The sequence below is a fragment of the Stenella coeruleoalba genome (assembly GCF_951394435.1).
Source record: "Stenella coeruleoalba genome assembly, chromosome: 8".
Taxonomy (NCBI): domain Eukaryota; kingdom Metazoa; phylum Chordata; class Mammalia; order Artiodactyla; family Delphinidae; genus Stenella; species Stenella coeruleoalba.
This window is the reverse complement of record NC_137154.1, coordinates 106,150,851-106,176,811: the sequence shown is the minus strand read 5'-3', so window position 1 is coordinate 106,176,811 and position 25,961 is coordinate 106,150,851. Positions and strand designations below refer to the sequence as shown.

Genomic DNA, 25,961 nt, shown 5'->3' with positions numbered 1-25,961 from the left:
TGAGCTCCTTTCCTCCCTCTGACCACTCGCTGGGCTTCCCCTTGGCCACCCCAAGTAGACCCGTTCATGTATGTCAGACAGCCCAAGAAAGCAGGACAAAGAAGGGGCAGTGCGTCTGGAAGGTTGAAGAGGAAACATCTAGTATAACAGGCTTCCCTAAATGTGGAAAATCTAAGTTGAGCCCCAAAGGATGAATCAGTTACTCAGGGGAAAGAGGAGGGGAGACAGCGTGTGAATAACCCATGTGATCTCTGTTCCATGAAACTCAGTTCCAAGAATCGTCGTTACACGTACAGTTCATTTGTCGAGCCTTCACCAGCCCGGCTGGTGAGGAATTCAGTGGAAGTCGTGTTTGGGGGGCTGTCTCTTCTCTCTAGAGGATCCCGAAGGCTGAGAAAACAATCTCTGGATCTCAGTCCTCAGTGGTGGGAACAATTCAATCCCCTGCATGAAGGAACAAAGGGCGGGAAGGGGGGCGAGTGCATCTCCGCTTCTGGATCCAGCTTCGTTGTCACCTGTCTGAGGTGCTGCTGTCACTTACTGGCTTTGGGGTGGGAAATGCGCAGGTAGCCACCCTCCGCAACAGGCTGGTGGCAGATGCCTCCGCACACCCCACCCCCAGGAGGCTGGTGGCAGATGCCTCCACACACCCCACCCCCAGGTTGGCCCACTTCCCCCTCCGCAGCCTGACAGTTTGTTTTCCTGTTTCTTTTAAACAAAAGCCTGCATGGTAATCATCTTCTGGGTGCCTAGCAACTGCTCTAGACCCCAGGACACAAAAGTCATTAACAATCCTGAGGTGAGCTCAGAATCCAGGACTCACAGAGCCTGGCTTCGGGGGATGAGGCGGAGAAGACGCCCTCACTCCTTCTGGTTTCCTACAGCTTGGAGAACAAAGCACACCCCGATTTCTCAGCAGAACAGCCTGCCATGTTACAAAGCAGGGACCGAACCCATGGCCATTTAGGCGGATGGAAGCCTGCTCTGTATGGCATAGAAATCCCATGGGGCTGGATTTTAACAAGTGGATGGTAGAGGAAGATAGAAAACAGAGGGCCCGAGAACCTGCTCAGGCACCAGATCGACAGAACTTTCTACTGAGACCCATGCTGTCACCCCAGCACATCGGAGGAGCACACAGGACAGTCTGTGCCTCGTTATACTCCGCAGATCTGCTTGCGGTTCTGATGAGACAGTCGGTCAGTACTTTCCACCAAGACTGAAAGCCCCCATTCACGTAGGGATGTAAGTGGAGGGCCCAGCAGAGCCAGTAGACAGAGGTGTGCCCCAAAGCTGGGGCACCCGCATAGCTAGGAGTCGTCACAGCCCTCCGGCGGCAGCCACTAGCCAGCCGGTAAAGGATGCAGTGTTGACTTACTGTCGCCTGTTCCCATGCTGAGTCTCTGGAGTGAAAACCCCAGAGCCAAGTGCTTTCTTCAGCAGGGCAGGGGCACTGCGAGGACAGTGCTGACCGTGGGTCTTCTCCAGGGCTCTGCGCCTGGTCTCAGGAGTTAACCTGGATGCCTCTTCCCGGCTCCCTGTGTCCTACTTCCCCACCATCTCATCAGTGTCCTTGCTAATTCGACAAAGTTATTACCTGATTAATAACTCCTATGATAGAAGAGTTCCTGGATGAGTGTAGCCCAATTTACAATCTGCAGGTGATGGAAAAATTATGTTCAGTTCAGTAATAATTGATGGAAATGGTTTCTCCTCTTCTGCAGCTGATTGGTTTTGTAATTGTGATTTAATAATGGAAATATCACTTGTTTTCTTCTCAAGATGAATTGGCTTCTGATTTGCTAAGCTCAAGGCTCTTTGGGCTTGTTTATATCTTTGTCTTTCCTCATGAGATTGAGGTGTATTTCTTATTTTGCTATATTTTTCTTTGCACACATGCGCACACAGGGTTTGAATCAGTGGTTGAAAGAAACATTATTGGTGCTGGAATGAATTGGGAGATTGGGATTGACATATACGTATTAATATGTATAAAAGAGATAACTAATAAGAACCTGCTGTATAAAAAAAATAAATAAAATTCAAAAAGAAGAAACAGGGCTTCCCTGGTGGTGCAGTGGTTGAGAGTCCGCCTGCCGATGCAGGGGACACGGGTTCGTGCCCCGGTCCGGGAGGGTCCCACATGCCGCGGAGCGGCTGGGCCCGTGAGCTATGGCTGCTAAGCCTGCGCGTCCAGAGCCTGTGCTCCGCAACGGGAGAGGCCACAACAGTGAGAGGCCCGCGTACCGCAAAAAAAAAAAAAAAAAAGTGTTAGCTCTAATATTTGATAATCAATAGCTGGTTGAAAAATTAATGTTTCTTCTTCTTTTTTTTTTTTTTTGTGGTACGCGGGCCTCTCACCGTTTTGGCCTCTCCCGTTGCGTAGCATAGGCTCCGGACGCGCAGGCTCAGCGGCCACGGCTCACGGGCCCAGCCGCTCCGCGGCATGTGGGATCCTCCCGGACCGGGGCACGAACCCGTGTCCCCTGCATCGGCAGGTGGACTCTCAACCACTGCACCACCAGGGAAACCCCTGGAGCTAACACTTTTTTAGAAATAATCTAATCTAATCCCTAATTTTTACCGGTGATAAAACAGGAAGCCCAAGGTGGTTAAGTAAGTAACTTACACAGAGAGTTAGAGATTGCTTTTGGACCCAGTAGAGTGCTATTTCCTAAGTAATGATGAAAGTTTGAAAAGGATGGCTGTGGTACTGTGATTTATAACAACAAATATTTATTTGGCCTTTGTCCAGTTCCTAGCACGGAGCTTCTCAGGCCCTTGGAATTTCCTTTGATGGGAGGAAAGGTGTCTCTTGTGATGTGTATGAGGTGATTTTTGGATGACACTAAAGGTGGAGGCTGCTTGCCAGGGGAGCCAGTCCTGTGATTAGAGGGTTGGAACGTTCAGTCTTCGCCCCCAGCCCCCATGACTGGCTGGGAGGGGCCGGGGGCTGGAGATTGAGTTCAGTCACCAACCGCCAGTGTTTCAACCATGCCTACATGACGGAGCCTCCGTGAAAAGCAAACAAACAAGAGAAGGAGGCTCGGGGAGCTTCCAGGTTGGTGAACAGGTGGAGATTCAGGGACAGCGGTGACTCAGAGGGCACGGAGGCTCCTTTCTCTGCACCTTGTTCTCGTGTGTCTCCCAGCTGGCAGCTTCTAAATTATATCCTTTTATAATAAACCGGTGATCAAGTCGGTAAAATGTTTCCCTGAGTTCTCTGAGCCGCTCTAGCAAATTAATCAAACCCAAGGAGGGGGTCGTGAGACCCTCCGATCTAGAGCCAGTCGGTCAGAAGCACAGAGCACAACCTGGACCTGCATTTGGCATCTGAAGTTGGGGGTCGGGGGACAGTCCTGCAGGGGCTCCAGGCAGAGAGCGTCAGAAGCGGGCTGGACTGCAGGACACCCAACTGGTGCGGAGTTGCTCGGTGTCAGGACCTGGTGTCAGCATTGGAAGGGCTCCGTATTTTACTTTCCCAATTGATTGTTTCTCTGCTGTTATGCACGCATATCATACGTGTATCTGTGTGTTCATGTGTGTATAATATGTGAACCAAGTACATACCAAACTGTTACTTACATCGATTCCAGGACGTACCATCAGGGTACAATATTCTGTAACTGAAAGAACCTCTAATGCTGCATATAAGTAGGGTAAGTCAGGGTCACATTACAGGGTAGCTGACACTCCATCCTGACCCGTTCTCAGAATCTCCCTCTCAGGGTGGTCCTGGAAACCTACATGCACCACCTGTCCAGCTACTTGTCACCTACAGGCTCCAGGCCCTGCCCGCTGTGGAGGGACACAAAAGACCACCTCCCAACCTCTCCATTTCTGTCCAGGATCCTTCGGTCCAGTGCTGCCCCTGGATCCCAGTCACCCTTACAATCCTCCCTACTTCTTTTTCTTTCAGTATTTATTTGTTTGGCTGCGTTGGGTCTTCGCTGCGGCCCGTGGGATTTTTTTAGTTGCGGCATGTGAACTCTTAGTTGCGGCATGTGGGATCTAGTTCCCTGACCAGGGATCAAACCCGGGCCCCCTACACTGGGAATGTAGAGTCTTAGCCCCTGGACCATCAGGGAAGTCCACAGGCCTCCCTGGTTTTATCTCCTGAACTGACATTGTTTGTCAAAAAGGCAGAGGCTCCATGCCCCCTAAGGTCACAAAAACAAAACTAACACAGGAATCTGAGCCAGTAGGAAAAACATCTAGGAATTCTCAGGACTCTCCTTCCTTCCCAGGTAAGAGGTGTTAAACTTGAAACAGTTTAACATATGTGACCACATATGTGACCACAAAGTGTGAGGAAATCCAACAAAGGCAGGCAGGGAGAGGGCACAGCCGGGGCCTGGGGAGGGGCCTGCCGGGGCTTGGGAGCCCGTGCCTGAGCCTTCAGGTCCCAAGCCTTCCAGATCCAGAGGCAGCCCCAGCTTTCATGGGTAGAAAGAGGATCCATGCCTTCACCCAGAAGGCATGACCCAGAATCGTCAGGCTGTCCAGAGACCGGCGTTAAGAGCACAGCAACCCTACTTAGAAAGACTGCCACAAATAAAGTCAGGAATGGCACAGTACCTAGGACCTGCGATGCCAGTTTCCTTTGCAGATAAGGGAATGGAGGCTGCGTGAAGCGAAGTGGGTTCCCTGAGCTCGGGGCTAATTAGTAGCAGAGCCAAGACCAGAACCTCAGCCTCTGGCTTCCCCTAGGCCTGTATTCATCAGGTTCTGCAGAGAAACAGAACCGATTAAACATAGAGACGGGTAAGACCAGATTGATTGTAGGATCTGCCTTGGATAGTTAGAAGCCGAGACGACCCATGTCTCGAGTCTGTAAGCTCGGGGAGCAGGGAAGCCGGTGACGGAGGCCGGTCTGGGATTCAGAGGTCTGGGAACCAGGGCAGCGGATGGTGTAGCTCCCTATCCGGGGGCCCTCAGCTGGGGAAGGTGGGAGACACTGCTGGTGTGAGTCCCAGAGCCTGAGGCTGCAGGCCTGGGGACCAGGAGTACAGCTGTCCGAGGGCAGGAGAAGAGGGACAGAGAATGTGCCCTCCTCCGCCCTTCTGTTCCTTTCAGGTCTTCCAAGGCCTGGATGAGGTGGCCACATTAGTGAGGGCGTCTGCCTCACTCAGTCTTCAGATTCAAATGCTAATCTCCCCAGAAACACCCTTGCAGACACACCCAGCAATAGTTACCAGTTATCCGGGCGGCCCGGAGCCATGTCAAGGTGCCACGTACACTAACCATCGTGGGGCCCCTCAGATCCCGTGGCTGTGTCTGTCTGGCGTAGCCGTCGCTGGTTCTGGCTCTGCAGGCGCAGGGGAGGGGTGGGCTGTGGTCCCGAGCACGGGGTCCTCCCCGCGCCTGTTGCCCAGCATCTGTTCCCTGGTTGGGAAGTGTCAGGAGGTGAGCCACGTAGCGAAGGAGGGATATTCGTTGCGAAGGCGGGGAGGACAGAAAGCAGAGAGCGCGTCGCTGTCCTGCATTTGGAGTGCACTTTTGCAAATGGGCCACAAATCATCTAAGGGGATTATTAGTTATACCTGTAAGACATTATTCCAATCTGCCCATCTAGAGGAGGGAAAAAGAATAGATACTTGTCAAAATTGGCGTGAATAGGAGTCTTGGCAGGGAGAGGAAATTATTAATTTTCTCCATTAATTCGAGACATTACCCCCAGACACACACAGCCCTTCATAACTGTCAGAACCTCTCTCCTCCCCATCACGGAGCAGCCGCACCATGGTGACAGATGAGGGCCACCTTGAAGTCACACGGCGTCTCTGTCCTTGGGTCTGCGTCGTCAAGACCCCAGACGGAGCGCGGGCGGCTAGGTCGGTTCCCCAGCACGCGTGCCCGGCCGCAGGGACCTTCTAATGTTTCCTTAGGGGCCAGTGGCCCTGAGCTCCTGGGGTTGGAGCTCTATCCATCAACACCATGGTCATCAGTTTCAGGAACTAAAGAATTATTTAGGGTTCCTTGTCATAGCCCATATTGATAAGTTATGAGATTTACAAATGGCCTTAGAGGTCATCTGGTGCTATTTGATAGAAAAAAAAAACAAAAAACCCTAACACCTGGGACTTGGAATGGTAAAAACAGTTCCTCAAAATCACAGCCCATTAGTGGCAACACAGAGGGTAGACCCCAGGTCTTCTGATGTCTGATTCAGTGGTTTTCAGCCTTTATTCCTATGATTGGCCCAGAGTCATAGGAGGTCACGTGTAATGTGACCTCTATGGTGATGAGGCTAAAAAGGGAGGCCAAGGAGACCGATGCCTTTGGTGAGAGGTCAGCTTGATAAAGAGTCCAGCCTGGATGGCAGGTGGGAGACAGACTTGCCTAGAAATAGCTCGAGGTGCAGATACGGAGAGTCCTTGACAAGAAAGTTTCCAAAGGGCCCCCGCATCACAGGAAGCGCTCCTGCCTCGCCCGGGCAGAGGCGTTGCCCTCTGAGCGCAGGGCTCCTAGCCCTCCCCTTCCAGCTCCCGCCATAGCTGAGCGGCACTGTCTCCCCTGATGCTGAGGAACCAGGCCCTGCTCTGTGACGTGGGCGCTGACTCCGGCGTGGCCTGCACGCCGAGGGCTGCTTGGCTTCGTGGGCATTTTGCCTGGAAGCGAATATAAGGATTTCACAAATATTAATAATGAACAGTGATAATTAGCATCACTGCCATGCAGCCGTGCCCTCGGGGGCTAACATGGGGAGAGGACAAAGGAGAGAAGAAAAGAGAAGAAAGGGAACAAGGAGGAAAAGTCAGGCTGCATCAGGACCTCATCTGCGGAAATACGGCTGTGCTCTTCCTCCAAAAAGCCTGGAAATGACCACACTGAAATAAACCCGTTGGTTCAGAGTGCAAATAATAGGGCTGCTTTCGGTGCCCTGGGCCGTCCACAGCATTTCAGAAGGTGCACGTCCTGTCTCTGACCCACCGGGACTTCGGGCCCTTGAGCCCCTGCTGGGTTTCCCCGCCGGGGGCTGCAGTGCTGACCCCTCACTCGGCCTCTCACCCTGTTCTCCCAGAGAAGACACAGCTGGTGCGCCTGGAGCTCCAGGAGAGCAGAGCCCAGGGACCACTTTTGACCTTCGTCCAGGAGGGTCCTACAGCCAAGGGACCTTGTTTGGGACCCAATCACCGCCTCTTTGCTGGATGTACAGGCGTGAGTGTGGGCACAGCCCTGGGGCCTGATGGGGGCCTTTCTGTGAGCGGGGCGTACTGGGCTGCAGGGCTTATCATCCAGACCAGCACACTACCGAGAGCAGAAGGTGACTGTCGGTAATTACACTGGGAAGACAGGTGTCAACTGGGACTGTTCAGGCAAATCTAACAATACAGTCGCCCACCTATAAAAATAACAAAGGCGTGTTTGGCATTACTGTGCAAATACATCAATCCCCGGGGAACTGAGCCGTTGCAGGTGGCGTGGAAGGAAAGTTTTAACTCCCCCCAAAGCAAGCGAGAGGTAAAGCATTCGCTCTTACGTTGCTCTATTATTAGAAATAATTTCCAAGAGGGAGGGGGTGGGGAAGGAATGGTTGGGAGTTTGGGGTTAGCAGATGAAAACTGTTATATACAGGATGCATAAACAACAAGGTCCTGCTGTATAGCACAGGGAGCTGTATTCGCTATCCTCTCATAAACTGTAATGGAAAAGAAAAAATAGAAATAATTTTGAAGATTTTGGACTCCACCTGTCCCCCCACAGATTCTGACCCTGGAGGGTTTGCCATGGGCTCAAAAAGTCAGGTGGCTAAAGTGTCCTCAGGGAACTGGTGTTGGATACCCACTGGCTGTATCGGCCCCGGGGCATTGCCATTTCTCCAAAATACGGTTTTCTTTGGGAAACGGGGTCTGGGATACTAGTGGTGCCCGCGTAGGCTGATGCCGGCAAGGTCAGGTCAAACTGTCTGAAGACATACATACATGGAAGAAGCACTATCTCACGCATCTCCTTATCAGCTTTTTTTTTCTTTAAAGCAGTAGTTTATTTAGAATAAAGCACATAACTCATTTCACTATGTAGTTGTTAACACGGAAATAACCCTGTTGGTTCAGAGTGCAAATAATAGTAATAAAAGTGGAAAACATGTAACAGAAATTTTTCAAATGTCCTTAACATTTTGCCAATAACATAGCTGTGTAAGCTCTGCTTTTGAAAGTGATGGATTTTTTTTTTTTTTCAACCTCTACATTTTGGTCTGAACTATTTATGTCTGTTTATATTTAGATACTTTTTAGAATATAAATGTTAGCTACGTTTTTAATCCAAGTCAGCCAACCTGTTCTCCAAATGGATTCAAGCTTCTGTCCTCAGCCATTTGTCTGCCTGTGCATGAAATCCCAGCTCTCTGCCTTCTGCATCCTCTTTCTCTCTGTCTGTCTGTCTGTCTGTCTGTGTCCACCTCCTCTCCCCTCTCTCCGGCACACATTCTGAACTTTCATTTAAAGAGCACGGGCCGCATCCCCGCTGGTACCCTGGCTGTTTCTCTGGCACTCACTCGGGTCCCTTCCCTCTGGGTCAACAGTATCATCTAGGTTCCAAAAATCTCTGATTTGTGCTGATTTTTCCTACATCTCATGAACGCATCTGAGAGAGAGAACATAAGGAAAACCAAGCCAAGGGACCTCCCTGGCAGTCCAGTGGTTAGAAGGTGGCCGGGGGCTGATGCAGGGCCCCGCCCACAGGAGTGCAGTCGCTCTGTGAGCACGAGCCCAACAGCCTGTCTTTCACGTGCTCCCTGGTCATCCTGATGGGCCCTTGTGGCCCTGGATACCTCCAGGCCCCCTCCTTCCCAGACCTCCCTGCAGAGAGGCTCTCCACACCCCCTTCTCCTGCCCGCCCCGCCGTCGTATCCTCTGCATCTTGGCTTTGGTCCTCCTGGTAAGGAGAGCCCAGTGTCAGAGTCTGTGCTTCTGGACAGCCCCAGTCACTAGAGTCCTTCCCTCCTCGTGTTATCCCCCGCTGTCCCGTCAGAACATGGGAACCATCTGGGAAACTCACCCCTGCCAGGCCCCCGTCTGAGCCCCAGCTCCGGGAGCAGTACTAAGGGACTCCTTCCCCCGCTAGACGCCCGGTTAACTGGGACAGGGACCCGCCGATCCTGTCATTAGCCAGCAGACTGTCAGCCTCCCTCGGGGAAGGTCCCTGAGGCCACAGGCAGAGAAAAGTCGTCAGACCCCAACACAAAGAGCTTCTGTCACTGCCAGCAAATGAGACATTGACCCAGCGGCTCCGTCTCCAAACCAGAATGGAGTTAGCACAGTTCAGTTGCTCATGTTAATTAAGGGAAAATGAGACAGTGGGTTCATCATCACACTTTTCGTGAAGTCCGGTGTGGGGAAGGGATGTGTCTGGGAGTTGGCGGCAGCCAAGGATGGCTAGAGCCGTGTCCACACTCCCTGCATTAATGGCGGGGAGCCCAGAGTTGCTTATTGCCCGCGGTGTTGTAGGGAGAGGCTGGGGCTGGGGAGGACGGAGAGTGTGCAGAGGAGACCAGCAGAGACAGGAGACTGAGCGAGGAGAGAGGGAAAGCTGGGGGCGTTCTGGGATCCAACCCCCGAGCCATCACGTACTGACTGGACAGATGCTGCGTGTTCAGCCTGAGCAGATGCAGAAACAAAGAGGTCAGAGAAGTGAGGGGTGTCATTCCCTCTCGGTGTGCCTGCAGCTGAGAGCGGACGACACCACACGGGCAGCGAGTGCTGAGGTTCGCGGCTGAGGTCCTGTGAGCCCAGCTATCCCCAGTGTTGAACCTCACCCCGGTTCCCACCTCGAGCATGTTCTAAGGTTTCTGTCCTTTGAAAGAAGGAGGCTCCTGTGTCAGGTGTGTGATGGAGAAGGACGCCAGGGGACCCCTAGGAAGCAGGGGGAGGCAGCTCCCACCTCCTCTCCCATGCCATCAGTCCTGGCCCCCTCACTGTGGGAGACGGGGGACCCGGGTAATGGATGAGGTTATCTGCTCCGACAGTTAAGCAGGGACAAGACCATGGCCTACGAGTGAGGGCTGCACTGCTGATCCCATCACCTTCCCCAGACACTCCGCTTGGTTCTAGGGGGCCTCCTAACCCCGGACTCTCCATTTCAAGGCAGCCCTGGCACTCAGGTCCAGTTTGGGGCCTGTGGGCAGTACCTACTCAGGCTGAGGCCTCGCACTGCACCAGTCCAGCTGTCTTGGGTTCACAGGGAGAAGGGCAAGATCTGGGTCAGCCTAGGATGCCAAGCCCAGATTGCAGGCCACCTTGACAGCCATGAAGCTGAGGTTTTTTGTTTTTGTTTTTGTTTTTTTTGCGGTACGCGGGCCTCTCACTGTTGTGGCCTCTCCCGTTGCGGAGCACAGGCTCCGGACGCGCAGGCTCAGCGGCCATGGCTCACGGGCCCAGCCGCTCTGCAGCATGTGGGATCTTCCTGGACCGGGGCACAAACCCTCGTCCCCTGCATCGGCAGGCGGACTCTCAACCACTGCGCCACCAGGGAAGCCCGAAGCTGAGGTTTTGATCTGCCTGCAGCTCATTTTCTGCAATTATGTTCCATGGGCCAGCATCCTGGAGAGAGAGGGACGAGGGACAGGACTTGGGCGCCCACCCCCATGTGCACTCCTGACAACGTCTGTCTTGTCCCTCACACCTTCAGGGACAGCAGCAGAGGGAGAGGGCGGCTTCAGACACTCCCCTCCCTTGGCCTCATCTGGCTCCGAACCCCCCGGGGGCAGGGTTTCCGGCAGATACACAGCCTTCCAGTGAACGCCCCTTTTCCCTGAGCCTCGTGCACTCTTCACAGGAGTAGTTTCAGCTCCTGGATCACTCGGAGGGCTGCCCTGCTTGCTGAGTGGGTGAGAGGCTGTTTATTTCCCAGGGTCGACCAGAAAGCCCAGGTGTGGTCTAGCAGGGCAGTGGCATGCACGTGGTCGTTGAGGTGTTTGATTCCAAGTTTCCAAGGTCGGCATCAGTAGGAATCGTCTGTAATAGCCCCTCTTGCTGGGCAGCAGGGAAGCGGATTTCTGGCTTTTCCAGAAGCCCTGCCGTGTGAGTCCATTGCCCCCCGGGGCCTCCATCCCCCTCCCCCCCCCCCCCCCGCCCACTGCCTTCCTTCTGGCCGCGTCTCCTCTACCCCCGCTTTCTTGCTCATCTGTGTTCTCCTTCCGTGGCCGTTCCTCCCCGATGCTCTCGCCTCCCTGAACTGATGCCTCTGTCCATCCATGGTCCCCCCACCCGGCTCGTTTCCTCTAGGGCGCCCGCCCCCAGGCATGTGCCATTGTGAGTCACCTCCTGACAGGTCTCATGGCAAAAGCTGTGACAGGTGCTGGCATTTAACCTCAAAGCATCTTCCCCAGACAGAGCGGCAGCTTTTCCGTGGCTGATGAGGAAGGGCAGAGGGGATGGGGCACCTCCCTAGCAACTTCTGATCATTTCAAAGGGAGAAGCCGGGCAGGGTTTGCCTCCAACTGGGGAGGATTTCTTGAATGATGTGAACAGTCAGGCAAAGGAACAGGCCACCCCCGGAATCATCCCTGGGGACATCCCCGCGGAGGGGCAGATACTCTGTCAGGGACAGTCATCCAGGAAAGTGGGAGGCTAACTTCTCTGACCCCCCTGGTACTTCCAGCTCTATAATTCTGAGGAATTGGCTGAGGAAAAAAGAAGGGAAAATTGGGCCCAGAGTGAAGGCTGAGAAACAGCTGGCTCAGAAGGATGAGGATGAAAAGGGAGAAAGAAGAAGTGGGTCAGGAAGCGTCCGGGTTTTACTGTGGACTTCCTCTTCGAGCTCTTCATCCCTGAATGCTTAGTTTTTTTCCATCTCTAATAAATCTTTCTGACCCACCATGCCTTACTTAAGGGGTCTAAAAGCAATTAAGAATGGAAAAATTGAGCCTGGGGAGAAAAAACATAAAGCACTGCAGGTCTGGGCTCATGAGATCGTGGACCACCCAAAGTCAACGACTTTGCCTTCTACATCCTCTCCACCCACGGCATCTAGCCCATCACCTCTCTCACTGTCAGGGATGAGTAAGATAGCCGCCGGTCTCATCGGGGACAGCCGGCCGGGCCAGGGACCCTTCTTCCCAGGGGTGGCCTGCTCCCCCGTTTCTGAGATGGCCCAGACCCTGCTCGTGGACACTCTGCTCATTCCTTGCGCTCCGTGACTGTTAGGTCGGAATATGTGTCCCTGCAGAAGAGGCCGCCCTGTGCCCACGGAACTATGGGGCCGGCTCAGCCCTTCCCCAAGCACGAGACCTGCGTCTGTGGGGTCTGAGTCCAGGGACCTCCCCCATCCCTGATAAATGGCCCCATTTGTATCCTTGCAGATCTTAATCTTCCTAATACAGTGGATTGAACTTATCTTCTTCAAAGCGCTCCTCCGTGGAAAGAAAGAACCCGCATTTTTTAATATATTTCAGCCAGTGATGCAGAGCCCACTTGCTTTGGCTTCCAGTCATGTTATATTGGGCTGTCCGAATGCACAGGGCAGGGTGACATGCCTCTGGGTTACTGGCTTATTACAGGACCTCTTGCCATTAAGCAACACTGCGGGGCAGACTTGAAGCTTTCTGTTCTTTCAAGTCCCTTTTGAATGTGTCTTCAGAACCTTTCCCATGGCACCCAGAGCACCCCGTCTGCCTTTCTTTCCTTCCTTGCACCAGTGCATCCTTCGTCGTCCTCCTCCCTCCTTTCCTGTCCCCCCTCTTGTGGTCCCCCCCTGCCTCCCCCGCCCAGTCAGCAGTCTGCCTTCCTAGCAAACAGGATTCAAACATTTGTTCCCTCCTGCCCTTTTCTCCGCAGCATGGAATCAGGATTTTACGTCGCAACCAGAACTGGAGAGGGCAGGGAAAGCATTCCACCTTGCAGTTTCCTAGGTCTCCAGGCCTTTAGCAACCTAGACTGTTTGTGCTTTACAAATCTCACCCAGTATTCAAAGCAATTAAGAAAATAGCATCTCCGTCTCCTTCCATGGACTTGAGGTGAGGACAGGTGTCAACATCTTCCCTTTCTTAGCAAAGAAAGCTGGGTTCGAGTGGGCGCGTGTTTTGCAGTAAGATCACAAAGACTCAGTGGAAAAGTAGCTTCAGGGGTCCACATCCTCAGCGTCAGTGTGCCCAGCAAAGCTCTCAACTCCAGAGAGAGGGTGTCTTTTGAGATGCCGGCTCCACGAGGATCTCAACGCAAAGGGCAGGCAGGAAACGTCGCTGACCCCCTCACAGACCCAGATGCACATGTGAGTAAGAACGGGCTGAGAACAGCACTTGGTGGAGAGCGTGGGCCCCAGGCCAGCAGCACGGAAATCCTAGGACACTTGGTAGAAATGCAAAACCCTAGGCCCACCCTAGACCTACCACATCAGAATCTATCTATAGATATAGATGTAAAAACTTGGAGGAATTTATATGCAAATTAAAACCCGAGAACCACTTACTTTATAGAACTTGACAAAATTCATTTTCTCACTTAATGAGGTAGTATTATCGTAACGATCCCCATTTTATGTGAGACACTGTTTCTTCCTCCCTCCCTTTTTTGCTGTCACATAACAGTCCATAAAAACAGCAGTACAGATAGTGAAGATCAATTCCCGCATTGCAGAGGGTGGCCTTGTTGTCTAGCAATTCCCCCCAACTCCCCCAATTCAAAGAACTTTGAAAGTTTTGAGGAAGATGCTCTAGAGCAGGTGCTTCCTGGGGTCTGGGGTGTGCCCTGCCGGCCCCACTAGGTACAGCTAGTGCCCTGCCGGCCCCACTAGGTACAGCTAGTGCCCTGCCAGCCCCACTGTAGGTATAGCTAGTGCCCTGCCGGCCCCACTAGGTATAGCTAGTGCCCTGCCGGCCCCACTAGGTACAGCTAGTGCCCTGCCGGCCCCACGAGGTACAGCTAGTGCCCTGCCAGCCCCACTAGGTATAGCTAGTGCCCTGCCGGCCCCACTAGGTACAGCTAGTGCCCTGCCGGCCCCACTAGGTACAGCTAGTGCCCTGCCGGCCCCACTGTAGGTACAGCTCATTTGTTTGGTTAAGTGCAGGGGGTTTAATTACCTGTGGCAAATACACTGCGGTACATTTTGAAAGAATGATGGAGTCTTAGTAGGAGAGAGCCATCCTTTCCATCCTGCTGTATTTATTTACCGCAAGAAAGGCACACTGAATCTGGAAAGTCGTTTTGGTCTGTCTGATTTTATTGTTGTTTAATCCTTAAAACCACTTAGATTGGTCAACCAGCATCATTTCAATGAGCGAGGCAATTTTTGTCTTTATTAGACGTCCTGAAATAAGTGATTTCAGAATCCCCTTCAACTCTGAGATTCTTTAAGTCTAAGAGAAATAAGGAAAAAAGGGTGAGAGGATGTTGACATCCTTCCTTTGAGAGGAAGCTCTGAGGAATTAGATATGAACCAGCCTGGGTGATTAAATGTCTGCTGGGGTCGAGCGTCATGACCAGCACCACCACCCTGAGACCCCAACAGGCAGGGCCCCAGGAGGCACCCACTCTGGAGCATCTTCCTCAGAATTTTCAAAGTTCCCATCCGGTGCCTGGGACCAGCACAGGCCAGCAGTGCCATTCAGGAGTGACACTCAGATCTCAGGCTGGGAAGTGTGGACTTGTCCCAAACCCCACTTCCCCCCTTCGCCTCGACTTCCAGCCAGTCCTCACATGGGTTCAACCAGATTCCCAGGATCCTGAAATTCTCACCTGTGGGCTTGTCCTGGGGCCTGTCAACCGGCCTAAGTTCCAGGAGGGTGCCCTGGTAAGTGGACTGCTTGGCTGGCCGACGGACGCACGATTTCCTTCAAAGAATAGCGTGAGATTGGGCTCCTAGCTGACTCTGAGTGACTCGGTTTGTTACCTATTTGCCTGGAGCCCCACACCTTCTGGGGTTGGGCCTTGATCACCAACATCCAGACACTGAAGGTAGAGCCTGGGTGACCTCGGTGACCTTGGTGGGGCTGGGTGATGGGGGCAAGGGAGGCCCCGGGAGCTGAAAAGCCAGTGTCCTGGGAAAGGGGCAGGGTGGTAGGGATACCCCAGTGCTTCCACGTGGAGCAGAGTCAGGATGCCACAGCAGTGGCCTCATGTCTGCCCATCAGCCCACCCCCATGACACCCCACTTCCTGCGCCAAACCCATCGTGGGCCCACACTTCAACCATTGGATCAGCTATGCTTCTACGGGGTGTGAGAAAAGTTACAATGTGTTTTTATCATCCTGAAAACTAATTTTGCTCTCTTGTCGGGAGCATAAAAAGGAATCAGGTATCAGGCTTAAAAGAAATGCAAATGGCTGTACCTTCTCCTCGGCCTTTGGGTGGGCTGGGTTTTCACAGGAGCCTGGCGCTTTGACTGCCTCAGGACATCTGTGTTTTAAGACAGAAGGTCTGTCCTCTTTGCAAGCAGAGGGGTCAGATTGTGAAGGAGCATGTAATGGTGACTGCAAGAAATGCCAATTCTGCAGCCCCAGAGTATTCAGGATCATGAATTGCAGGCTTCGCAAAAGCCTGAGAATGACGCCTCCAGAATGTCCTACAAAGCCGGGTATTACACCCACTGAGCTCCCTCACCCCAGGTTCTGGGGATCTCAGGGTTATTTTATGTTGGCAAATGTTTATTGAGCACCTACTACATAGCAGGCAAGAAGGGCTTCCTCATTCATTCATTCTCCACTTTATCTTCTCCAGGACAGTTTGAAACCAACCAGCTGCTTTGTGTCTGTCTGTATCAAACTGTTAAATGGTCACTTATTCATTCTACGAGTAGTTAGTAGTTTGTACTCTGTGTACAAAGGCATCTCTACATTGTGAAAAATGAAGATGTCCATACTCACATACCCTAAAGTTATTCCCACATTTTTGATCATGACAATTCTGTTTAAGAATATCAGAGCTTACTAATGTGCTACAGTATTTCATATGTACTCTTAATTATCATGTAAGAAAAATAATAATATGCCCTTCTTATCAAATGGTCTGAAAAGTTAAAGTGACTTGGACAAAAATCCATTGATCCAAGACTCAAGCAGAGAATTTCTTCAAATACTTTGGGGCCGGGCTTCCCCGGTGGCGCAGTGGTTGAGAGTCCGCCTGCCGATGCAGGGGACACGGGTTTGTGCCCCGGTCCGGGAGGATCCCACATGCCGCGGAGTGGCTGGGCCTGTGAGCCATGGCCACTGAGCCTGCGCGTCCGGAGCCTGTGCTCCGCAACGGGAGAGGCCACAACAGTGAGAGGCCCGCGTACCGCAAAAAAAAAAAAAAAAAAAAATACTTTGGGGCCAACATAATGTCCAGAATCTTTGACTTGATATTCAAACCCCCATTCTATGGCTTTTTGTATTCCTTCTCTTCCAAGCTCTGTGAGTACAGTTACGCCCCTGGTTTCACAGTTTCTTGATTGTCTCTGTCTGTTTCTTTCCTCCCAGACGGCCAGGGCTTTGTGAGTGAGGACGAATACCTGGAAATCTCTGACATCAAACGTGACCAGTCCGGGGAGTATGAATGCAGCGCCTTGAACGATGTTGCTGCCCCTGATGTGCGGAAAGTAAAAATCACTGTCAACTGTGAGTAGCCCCACTGTCAGAGAGTTCCAGGGGAAAGGAGGGCATGGGGACTGAGGGGACGAAGAGGTAATGGCAATGTCATTTTCTGATAGACCCAAGTTGTTTCCAGCAGGAAAATACAGTATCAGATTGCTGTGCTTGTCACCACCTCCAGGGCCATGGACTGTCAGGACTTTTAGCTAATGGGGAGACTCATGAACTCTGGGTTAGTGTGAAGGCTTGAAGAGATGCTGGGGTAAATGCAGTATCTTCAAGCAAGAAGTCCTCTTCCTAAAATACATGGTCGTTTAGCTGGGAAGGGGGACGTGCACGGCACGTGATGGACGTGCGTCTCACGGACTCGCTCTGCATCTCCCTGCAGACCCTCCCTACATCTCCAAAGCCAGGAACACGGGTGTCTCTGTGGGCCAGAAGGGCATCCTGAGCTGTGAAGCCTCTGCAGTGCCCATGGCTGAGTTCCAGTGGTTCAAGGAAGATACCAGGTACCTTGAAAGCGGAAACAGGGCATGTCCGAAGCAGAGCTGATGGATCGTTCCCCACGTGCAAGGAGGGTGATGAAGTCCAGGGGGAAGGTTCGGCAAAAGCAAACTGATTACAGCCTCCGTTATAACAGAGTCTCCTTTTAGAACCAGAAACAAAACACAGAGGGGGCTGGGAAGTGGACAAAACTGATGGACCTTGTTTCAGAATCAGATTAGCTGTAGACACGGTGGTCTTCAAGGACTAGGGGAATGCGGCCCTGGAGCGTGGGCACCCTTCCCTTTCGGCCCCTGATGGCGGCCGCGGTGCTTACAGCTGGAGGGTAGACGGGCCGGCTTAGTCCGAGGGAAGGGCTTTGTGAGGAGGAGAGTGTGTGCGTGGATCCCTCTGCGCCGTCTGGACTTCCCGGGGCCCTCCTGTCTGCTGCCTCACTGTGTGTGTGCAACCAAACCCGTCGCTCTCCTCTTTTTTTGCAGGCTGGCCACCGGCCTGGACGGCCTGAGGATTGAGAACAGAGGCCACATATCCACACTGACCTTCTTCAACGTCTCAGAGAAGGATTATGGGAACTATACTTGTGTGGCCACGAACAAGCTTGGGAATACCAACGCCAGCATCACACTGTATGGTGAGTGCAGGAGGCCTGGACGTGGGGCTTGGCGGGGCGGGGGGTTGCAGGGACTCGGGAGGGAGGAGGGCGCACCCTGCTTGGCCTGTGTCCATCCATAGGGCTCAACCCCCCACCTTAGATGCAAACGCACCTCTACCTCATTCTCCTGGCACACGGTACGTGGTGTTTGCAAGGTAACTGATAGCTCCTGGTCTCGTGCAAGGTGAGCTGTGCACCTCAGCAAAGGAATAAACCTAACTGAACCAGGTTGCACAGTGGTTACCGTAAACACGACGGAACCGTGGAGCAGGTCGATTGTAGTACTGTCTACTGGTCGGAGGGCAAATTAGATATAGTTTTAAGATACCCTCTACAGTAAGAGTCGATGACTCCAGGGATCATGTTAAAAATCTTAAACCAAGTTACCTGCTGCCATCATGATTCTCATGTTGACTGCATGTCACGTTCTCATTCATTGAAATGAACGGAGCAGGGGGCTTGAGTCCTCATCGGGACGACTGCTCTGTCCACAGCTGAGACAGCCATCCCTTCTCTGCAGGTCTCTCCCTCCCACATGGCGGGAGGGGCCTCCAGAGTGGCCCTTCGGGGGACCTCACCCTCCCTCCCTCAGCTCTCGCGCTGCTGTGTCCATCTCCTCGTGCCACATTTCACCCCACGGGCCAGGCCCAGCTTGTGGCGATCGTCCGTGTGTGTACGTGCATGTTTATTTGCTGAGATTTGGTTAGAGGGAAGCGTCTGGTGAATAGGACGGAAGGGTATTCTTTTTCACGTGGACCTCAGACCCAGAACAAGCTTTCGGCATTGACATGAACTAAACTTTGTCCACCAGCCATCTGAAATGTGTGATCTATGTCTTTTGTTTTCTCTCTGCATTGTGTGTGCATTTTGCTGTGTGTGTCTTAGAACTAAGCCCCTCATCAGCAGTGGCAGGTGGGTACAGCACGTTCCTTCCCTCCTCTGCCTGCCTGAATGCCTGTGCTTTTGATTCCCACCCTCCTTCAGGGACAGACTCGCCAGCTCCACCGCCTTGGTGTATTTCTCCTCAGTGGCTAGGCTTCAGGGGGTTGGTCTGCACAGGTTAGGTAGCAAGCATGTAGACTATGATGGCTTTCACACACGTGCATATGAAATATCGTTATATGTTTCCGGAGAAGGGCTTCCCCCCCTCCCACCCAAACAAACAAACAATAAACTTCTACTTGGTGGCCTCAGCAGCAGCGAGGGGAACCCAGCCTAGACACCAAGTGGATTACCAGATGATTTTCTCCATGGGGAAATCACACTAGCATGAATGTATAATTTCTCCAGCCCAAGGCAGAAAGGGCTAATGACTTAATTCTGAAAGCTTCATTTTCAAATGGAAGTACTTGGGTCATTATTCATAATGATCATAATATCATCTACCGTTTACCAAGTATTTATTGGTTTCCAGGCATCATGCTAGTTCCGTGCAAGACAGATTACTAGCCCCATTTTAAAGATGGGTAAGAGGAGGACCCAGGAGGCTAAGTGACACTGAAGTACGCATAGCTAGTGAAGAGGTGCTGGCGAGTTTGCCCAGAGGATGAGGGTGTGAACCATGGGCACACACACTCCCTCACGCTCCCTCACGTGCCAGATGGGGCCTCAGCTCTGCAGCTGCCCTTCCCACAGCTCTGGATCCGAGACAATCACGGGCCACTGGCTCTGCCCACACTTCGGTGTCTGTGAATGTCCATCCCTAGGTCTTGAAGAACTTAGAAGAGGTGTGGCTGGGTTGCTGCTCTGCCACTGACCCTGCCGTCACCCCTGAGTCGGTGGGGTTGCCCGTGGCGGGATGTGGCTGACAGTGGGGTTCCAGGACTGACAACTAGGTGATCCGGGCGCTTGTCCCTCTGTACCATTGACTCAGGAGAGAAGTGTGTCACAGCCGAGAACAACAGTGTGTGGAGATGAATGTACATTCGCCGGCTAGGGCTGCCGTAACTGAATAGCATAGGCTGGGGGCGGAAACAACCAAAACTTGTTTTCTCACAGTTCTGGAGGCCAGAGGGCCGAGATCAAGCCAGGAAGATCTGTCAGCTGATTTTGATGAGGGCTCTCATCCTGGCTTGTAGACGACCATCGTTCTCACATGGCCTTTCCCCTGAGCATGTGAGGAGAGGGAGAGGAAGAAGAGGGAGAGGGGGAGGGAGTGGGAGAGGGAGGATGGAGAGGGACAGGAGGGTGAGGGAGGGAGACGGAGAGGAGGGAGAGAAGGAAGAGGGAGAGGAAGAAGCGGGAGTGGGAGAGGGGGAGGATGGAGAGGGACAGGAGGGTGAGGGAGGGAGTGGGAGAGGGAGAGAGAGTGGAAGAATGAGAGGGAGAGGGAGAAGACGGAGTGGGAGAGGAGGGAGGAAGGGGAAGGAGAGGGAGGGAGAGAGAGGATGGAGAGGGACAGGAGGGAGTGGGAGAGGAGGAAGAGGGAGAGAAGAAAGAGGGAGAGGAAGAAGCGGGAGTGGGAGAGGGGGAGGATGGAGAGGGACAGGAGGGTGAGGGAGAATGAGAGGAGGGAGAGGGAGCAGGAGAGGAAGGAGAGGGAGTGGGAGAATGAGAGGGAGTGGAAGAATGAGAGGGAGAGGGACACAGGAGGGAGTGGGAGAGAGAGAGGAGGGAGAGTGAGAGGGGGGAGAGGAGGGAGGGGGAGGAGGAAGGGGGAGGGAGAGAGAGGAGGGAGAGGGAGAGTGAGAGGAGGGAGTGGGAGAATGAGAGGGACACAGGAGGGAGTGGGAGAGGGATGGAGAGGAAGGACAAGGAGAGGGAGCGGGAGAGGAGGGAGGAAGGGGAGGGACACAGGAGGGAGTGGGAGAGGGAGGGAGCAGGGGAGGAAGAAGGAGAGGGAGGGAGAGGATGGAGAGGGACAGGAGGGTGAGCGAGAGGCAGAAGAGGGAGAAGGAGAATGAGAGGAGGGAGTGGGAGAGGGAGGGACAGGAGGGAGAGGCAGAGGAGGGAGGAGAGGGAGAAGGAGAATGAGAGGAGGGAGTGGGTGAGGGAGAGAAGAAAGAGGGAGCTGGAGAGGAGGGACAGGAGGGAGGAAGAGGGAGGGTGAGAGAGGAAGGAGAGGGAGTGGGAGAGGAGGGAGTGGGAGAGGGAGTGAGAGGGACAGGAGAGGAGGGAGAGGGAGAATGAGAGGAGGGTGAGGGGGAGGCAGAGGAGGGAGTGGGAGAGGAAGGAGAGTGAGTGGGGGAGGGAGTGGGAGAATGAGAGGGAGAGTAGGGAGAGGAACAGGAGGGAGAGGAGGGAGGGAGAGGAAGAAGCGGGAGTGGGAGAGGGGGAGGATGGAGAGGGACAGGAGGGTGAGGGAGAATGAGAGGAGGGAGAGGGAGCAGGAGAGGGAGTGGGAGAATGAGAGGGACACAGGAGGGAGTGGGAGGAGGAAGGGGGAGAGGGAGGAGGAGAATGAGAGGAGGGAGTGGGAGAGAGGGAGGGAGGGTGAGAGGGAGGGAGAGGGACACAGGAGGGAGAGAGAGGAGGGAGAGGGAGAGTGAGAGGAGGGAGTGGGAGAATGAGAGGGACACAGGAGGGAGTGGGAGAGGAGAGGTGAGAGTGAGAGGAGGGAGATGGAGAGGAAGGAGACGGAGTGGGAGAGGAGGGACAGGGAAAGGAAGGAGAGGGACAGGAGGGAGTGGGAGAGGCAGAAGAGGGAGGGGAAGGAGTGGAAGGGAGAGGGAGGGCGTGGGAGAGGACGGACAGGGACAGGAGGGTGAGGGAGAGGTGGAAGAGGGGGGAGAGGGAGGAGGAGAATGAGAGGAGGGAGTGGGAGAGAGGGAGGGTGAGAGGGAGGGAGAGGGACACAGGAGGGAGAGAGAGGAGGGAGAGGGAGAGTGAGAGGAGGGAGTGGGAGAATGAGAGGGACACAGGAGGGAGTGGGAGAGGAGAGGTGAGAGTGAGAGGAGGGAGATGGAGAGGAAGGAGACGGAGTGGGAGAGGAGGGACAGGGAAAGGAAGGAGAGGGACAGGAGGGAGTGGGAGAGGCAGAAGAGGGAGGGGAAGGAGTGGAAGGGAGAGGGAGGGCGTGGGAGAGGACGGACAGGGACAGGAGGGTGAGGGAGAGGTGGAAGAGGGAGGAGAGGGAGTGGGACGGGAGGGAGAGGGAGTTGAAGAATGAGAGGGACACAGGAGGGAGTGGGAGAGGGATGGAGAGGAAGGACAAGGAGAGGGAGCGGGAGAGGAGGGAGCAGGGGAGGAAGAAGGAGAGGGAGAGAAAGGACAAGGAGAGGGAGCGGGAGAGGAGGGAGGAAGGGGAGGGACACAGGAGGGAGCAGGGGAGGAAGAAGGAGAGGGAGAGAGAGGATGGAGAGGGACAGGAGGGTGAGCGAGAGGGAGGGACAGGAGGGAGAGGCAGAAGAGGGAGGAGAGGGAGAAGAAGAAGGAGAGGAGGGAGTGGGTGAGGGAGAGAAGAAAGAGGGAGCTGGAGAGGAGGGACAGGAGGGAGGAAGAGGGAGGGAGAGAGGAGAGAGTGGGAGAGGAAGGGGAGGGAGTGGGAGAGGGACAGGAGAGGAGGGAGAGGGACAGCAGGGTGAGGGGGAGGGAGGAAGAGGGAGGAGAGGGAGAATGAGAGGAGGGTGAGGGGGAGGGAGTGGGAGAGGAGGGAGAGGAAGGACAAGGAGAGGGAGCGGGAGAGGAGTGGGAGAGGAGGGAGGGAGGGGAGGGACACAGGAGGGAGTGGGAGAGGGAGGGAGCAGGGGAGGAAGAAGGAGAGGGAGAAGGAGAATGAGAGGAGGGAGTGGGTGAGGGAGAGAAGAAAGAGGGAGCTGGAGAGGAGGGACAGGAGGGAGGAAGAGGGAGGGTGAGAGAGGAAGGAGAGGGAGTGGGAGAGGAGGGAGTGGGAGAGGGAGTGGAAGAATGAGAGGAAGAGGAGGGAGTGGGAGAGGGAGTGAGAAGAGGGAGTGGGAGAGGGAGTGAGAGGGACAGAAGAGGAGGGAGAGGGACAGCAGGGTGAGGGAGAGGCGGAAGAGGGAGGAGAGGGAGAATGAGAGGAGGGTGAGGGGGAGGCAGAGGAGGGAGTGGGAGAGGAAGGAGAGTGAGTGGGGGAGGGAGTGGGAGAATGAGAGGGAGAGGAACAGGAGGGAGAGGAGGGAGTGGGACAGGCGGGAGAGGGACAGGAGGGTGAGGGAGAATGAGAGGGAGTGGGAGAGGATGGAGAGGGACAGGAGGGAGAGGGAGTGGGAGAGTGAGAGGAAGGAGAGGGAGAGGGAGAGCGCTGGGGGGTGGAGAAGGGCTTCCTGGTGTGTCTTCTTATTAGGACACTAATCCTAGCCAATCAGGCCCTACCATTATAACCTCATTTGACCTTAATCACTTCCTTATAGGCTGCATCTCCAAATACACATGGGGGGTTAGGGCTCCAGCATATGCGCTTGGAGGACACAATTGAGCTCCTAGGAAAGGCGCAGCCTCATGTCCCCACGCAGCCAGCAACACAAAGCCCGTGTGAACAATTAGCTTGTTGGAACCCATTTTCCACTTCTGTCTCCCCTCTCCACCTAACCTGAATGCATTCTATTAAAGGACCATTATGCATTCTATTAAAGGACCATTCGAACATTTATAACCGATCTGCTTAATCTCCCCAAAGCCACACAGACAGACACCCTGCATCCCAGGCACGCATCTGGGTTTGCCGTCAAAGACTGGAAGCTTGGTCTTTGGAGACCCTTTGGACTCTGCGCCGTGAACCCATCCCAACATACACTCATGACAGGCCTCTCGCACAAACATGTCTTTCCTATGTTTCCTACCTCCACACACAGAACAAAGGGAAATGAGATGAAAGCAATGTCGAAAGGAAGCAGAAGACACAGGCCATGGAGACAGCGGGCTGAGCTGGGAAGTGCTTAGAGACAGCATGGGGGTGGGTGACGCGCAAAGCTGAGTCAGTGGCTGACCTTGATGTGGGGTGTTTCTTCCTCACCCGTCACCAGTTGCCGCCCCTCCAGAAGCCGCGCAGACAGAGCAGGTCACCCAGCTGTGTGCCAACTCTAAGTGCCCTTTCACACTGTGCACTTTTCTTAGCCCCGGGCCACTGCCGGCACTGGAGAGGCACCGGAAGGTAGAGAACAGACCAGCGCGGGGATGGGGAAAACTGAGTTCCAGTCCTGACTGGCACAAACCATGCTGCTCTCTGTTCCGTGGTTGCCTGTAAAATATAAGAACAGAACAAAACAGACTCCAGGCTCTTGCCAGCTTTCTAAGTCTCTGTTCTGAATTTGAAAAACAAAGGGAAACTAGGCTAAGAGGCAGCTCTCCAGAACCTGGCGTCCGTAACCTTGGGAGTGGCAGCAGGTGCTGTGCCTATTGCAAGCGACTTGCTCGAAGTATCCGTAAGCTTTCTCGAGTGGGTGAGGCACTCGGAGGCCACCTGGGCCCTGGCATCCTGGAGCCCGGCCAGGTCCGCACGCAGCAGGGGCGGGCGGGCTCAGCTGCCTCTTGCGGAAGCCGCTCACGTTCTCTCGACTTGCCAGCCCATTCTGCTTCCACTGGGTCTTGAGCAAGAGGCCCCATCCCCCTGTCCTTAGGGTGCAAGGAGGGAACATCCTGAACCTGATTACATCCAGCACTGCAGAGAGTGTGGGGCAGTAATGAGCCGTGTAAACGTCTGTATTTCTGTATTACTGGAACCGGCAGGGGAGAGGGACAGAGAAGGCAAACAAAACCAGAACGCAGGGGGATGCTGCCGAGAGACAAACAGACTTCTCACACGTCATCTGTGCAGTTGCAGCAGCGACACAAATAAGTTACATCAAGAGTTAAGTATCGGGAATGGGCACCGCTCCTAGGAATCTTGTCGTTGCTAATGCAACAGCTGGGCTCAGGACTGTTTCCTCAAGGCAAAGCCTCAGCCCCTCAGAGCAGCCAGGAGGAAGGCCTGCCTCTTGGCCCCTGGAAACTATGAGGACAGAATCTATATTTCCTTTTGCTAATGGCCATTCCTCCAGAGTAAATATACACACCAGGCTGGCTCTTCAGACAGGATTTTCCTCAACTAAAGGCAGCCGGACCAGCTCTTCTCATCCTGCACCCTGGGCTTCCCTCACCCAGGGTCCCCCACGGAAAGCTGGTTCACGCCCTGCCCCCCACCTGCACTCCTCTATAAAGGCTCCCAACAGCCCCACCTTTCCCCCAGGTGGCTCCAGGTGAGACCTGAGGGCTGGGTGCAGGAGTTGAATCTCCCCTCCCTTCACCTCCAATCCAGCCCAATCCATGCCTCAGTCTCACGGCCTGCGTCCCCCCGAACACCCAGCCTCCCCTCAGCCCCAGCCCTCCCTGGCCCCCAACGCCCTGCTTCCGCTTCTAGGATGTGACTCGCTGTGCCTTTCTCTTCCCTCTCGGCCTCAATCTGCCTCGAGCCCCTCCACCTTCTGCCCCGGGGGTGGCATTACAGCAAGAGGAGAAGGGTCTTCTGTGTCTTCAGGCATCTGCAAGAGTTGTATCTTAGCCCACCGCTTTGGGTGCTTTAAAATGCAGATTCCTGGGCCTGGTCCCAGACCCATTTCATGAAAACCTCCCGGGATGGTCCTGAGTATGTGCTTTGCAGGCAAGCTCTCCCAGGGAAGCGTAGGCACCCGGGAGCCAGACAGTCTCCGAGCAGCAGTCTGGGGGCTCCCCGGTCCGTGTCCCCAGCACTTGCCTCAATTCTGAGCCACAAGACGCTCTGCTACCTGAATGTCCCAGGGGAATCTCCATCTTTCTCTCCCTGGCATCCCTTCCCTCCTCAAACGTGCACCTTATCTTCTCACCCAACGCCTCACTACAGCCTCCACGACCGTTCTAACCCTTTCCTCTCCCTCACCCCACACCTGTCAGCCAGCAGGTCGGAGCAAGCAGACACCAGCCCTCCCGCCACTGCTGGGGCAGGGGCCTTGTCTGGCTACAACATTCTCTTACCGGTGGGTGGTCCCCTTGTCTTTGATAATCTCTCTTCAATCTGCCACTTCAGGGCCAGGTGGCCCTTCCCAAACTCAGAATGAACCTGTTCACATCCTGCTGAAAAGAAAACCAAAAAGTTCATTGCAGCTCTGTCATACAGAGTGAAGTCAGAAAGAGAAAGACAAATACCGTATGCTAACACATATATATGGAACCTAAGAAAAAGAAATGTCATGAAGAACCTAGGGGTAAGACAGGAATAAAGACACAGACCTACTGGAGAACAGACTTGAGGATACGGGGAGCGGGAAGGGTGAGCTGTGACAAAGCGAGAGAGAGGCATGGACATGTATACACTACCAAACGTAAGGTAGATAGCTAGTGGGAAGCAGCCGCATAGCACAGGGAGATCAGCTCGGTGCTTTGTGACCA

General features: G+C 54.0%; 1 protein-coding gene and 1 long non-coding RNA gene across 5 annotated transcripts in view; one reads left to right on the top strand and one right to left on the bottom strand.

Annotated features, from left to right (window-relative positions):
* Positions 1-25,961, top strand: part of OPCML (opioid binding protein/cell adhesion molecule like) — a 506,338-nt gene that overhangs the window by 466,963 nt on the left and 13,414 nt on the right. For 2 of the 4 annotated variants that reach the window (XR_013829582.1, XM_079930639.1), the window contains exons 4-6: positions 16,394-16,531; positions 16,893-17,013; positions 17,488-17,639. Coding sequence is in view for 3 of the 4 variants with exons in the window: in XM_079930639.1 (XP_079786765.1) it covers positions 16,394-16,531; positions 16,893-17,013; positions 17,488-17,639 (411 nt within the window). In the remaining variant the exon portion in view is untranslated. Of the gene's footprint in view, positions 1-16,393; positions 16,532-16,892; positions 17,014-17,487; positions 17,640-18,180; positions 18,759-25,961 lie in introns of those variants that run through there. The other 2 variants (XM_079930641.1, XM_079930640.1) reach the window with 2 other exon arrangements.
* The window catches only part of LOC307191034, a 41,783-nt gene continuing 38,701 nt past the window's right edge, over positions 22,880-25,961 (bottom strand). Inside the window, exons 3-4 of the long non-coding RNA XR_013829583.1 lie at positions 25,548-25,646; positions 22,880-23,799 (exon numbers count right to left, since the gene is read on the bottom strand). This is a non-coding gene — a long non-coding RNA (uncharacterized lncRNA). The remainder of the gene's footprint in view (positions 23,800-25,547; positions 25,647-25,961) is intronic.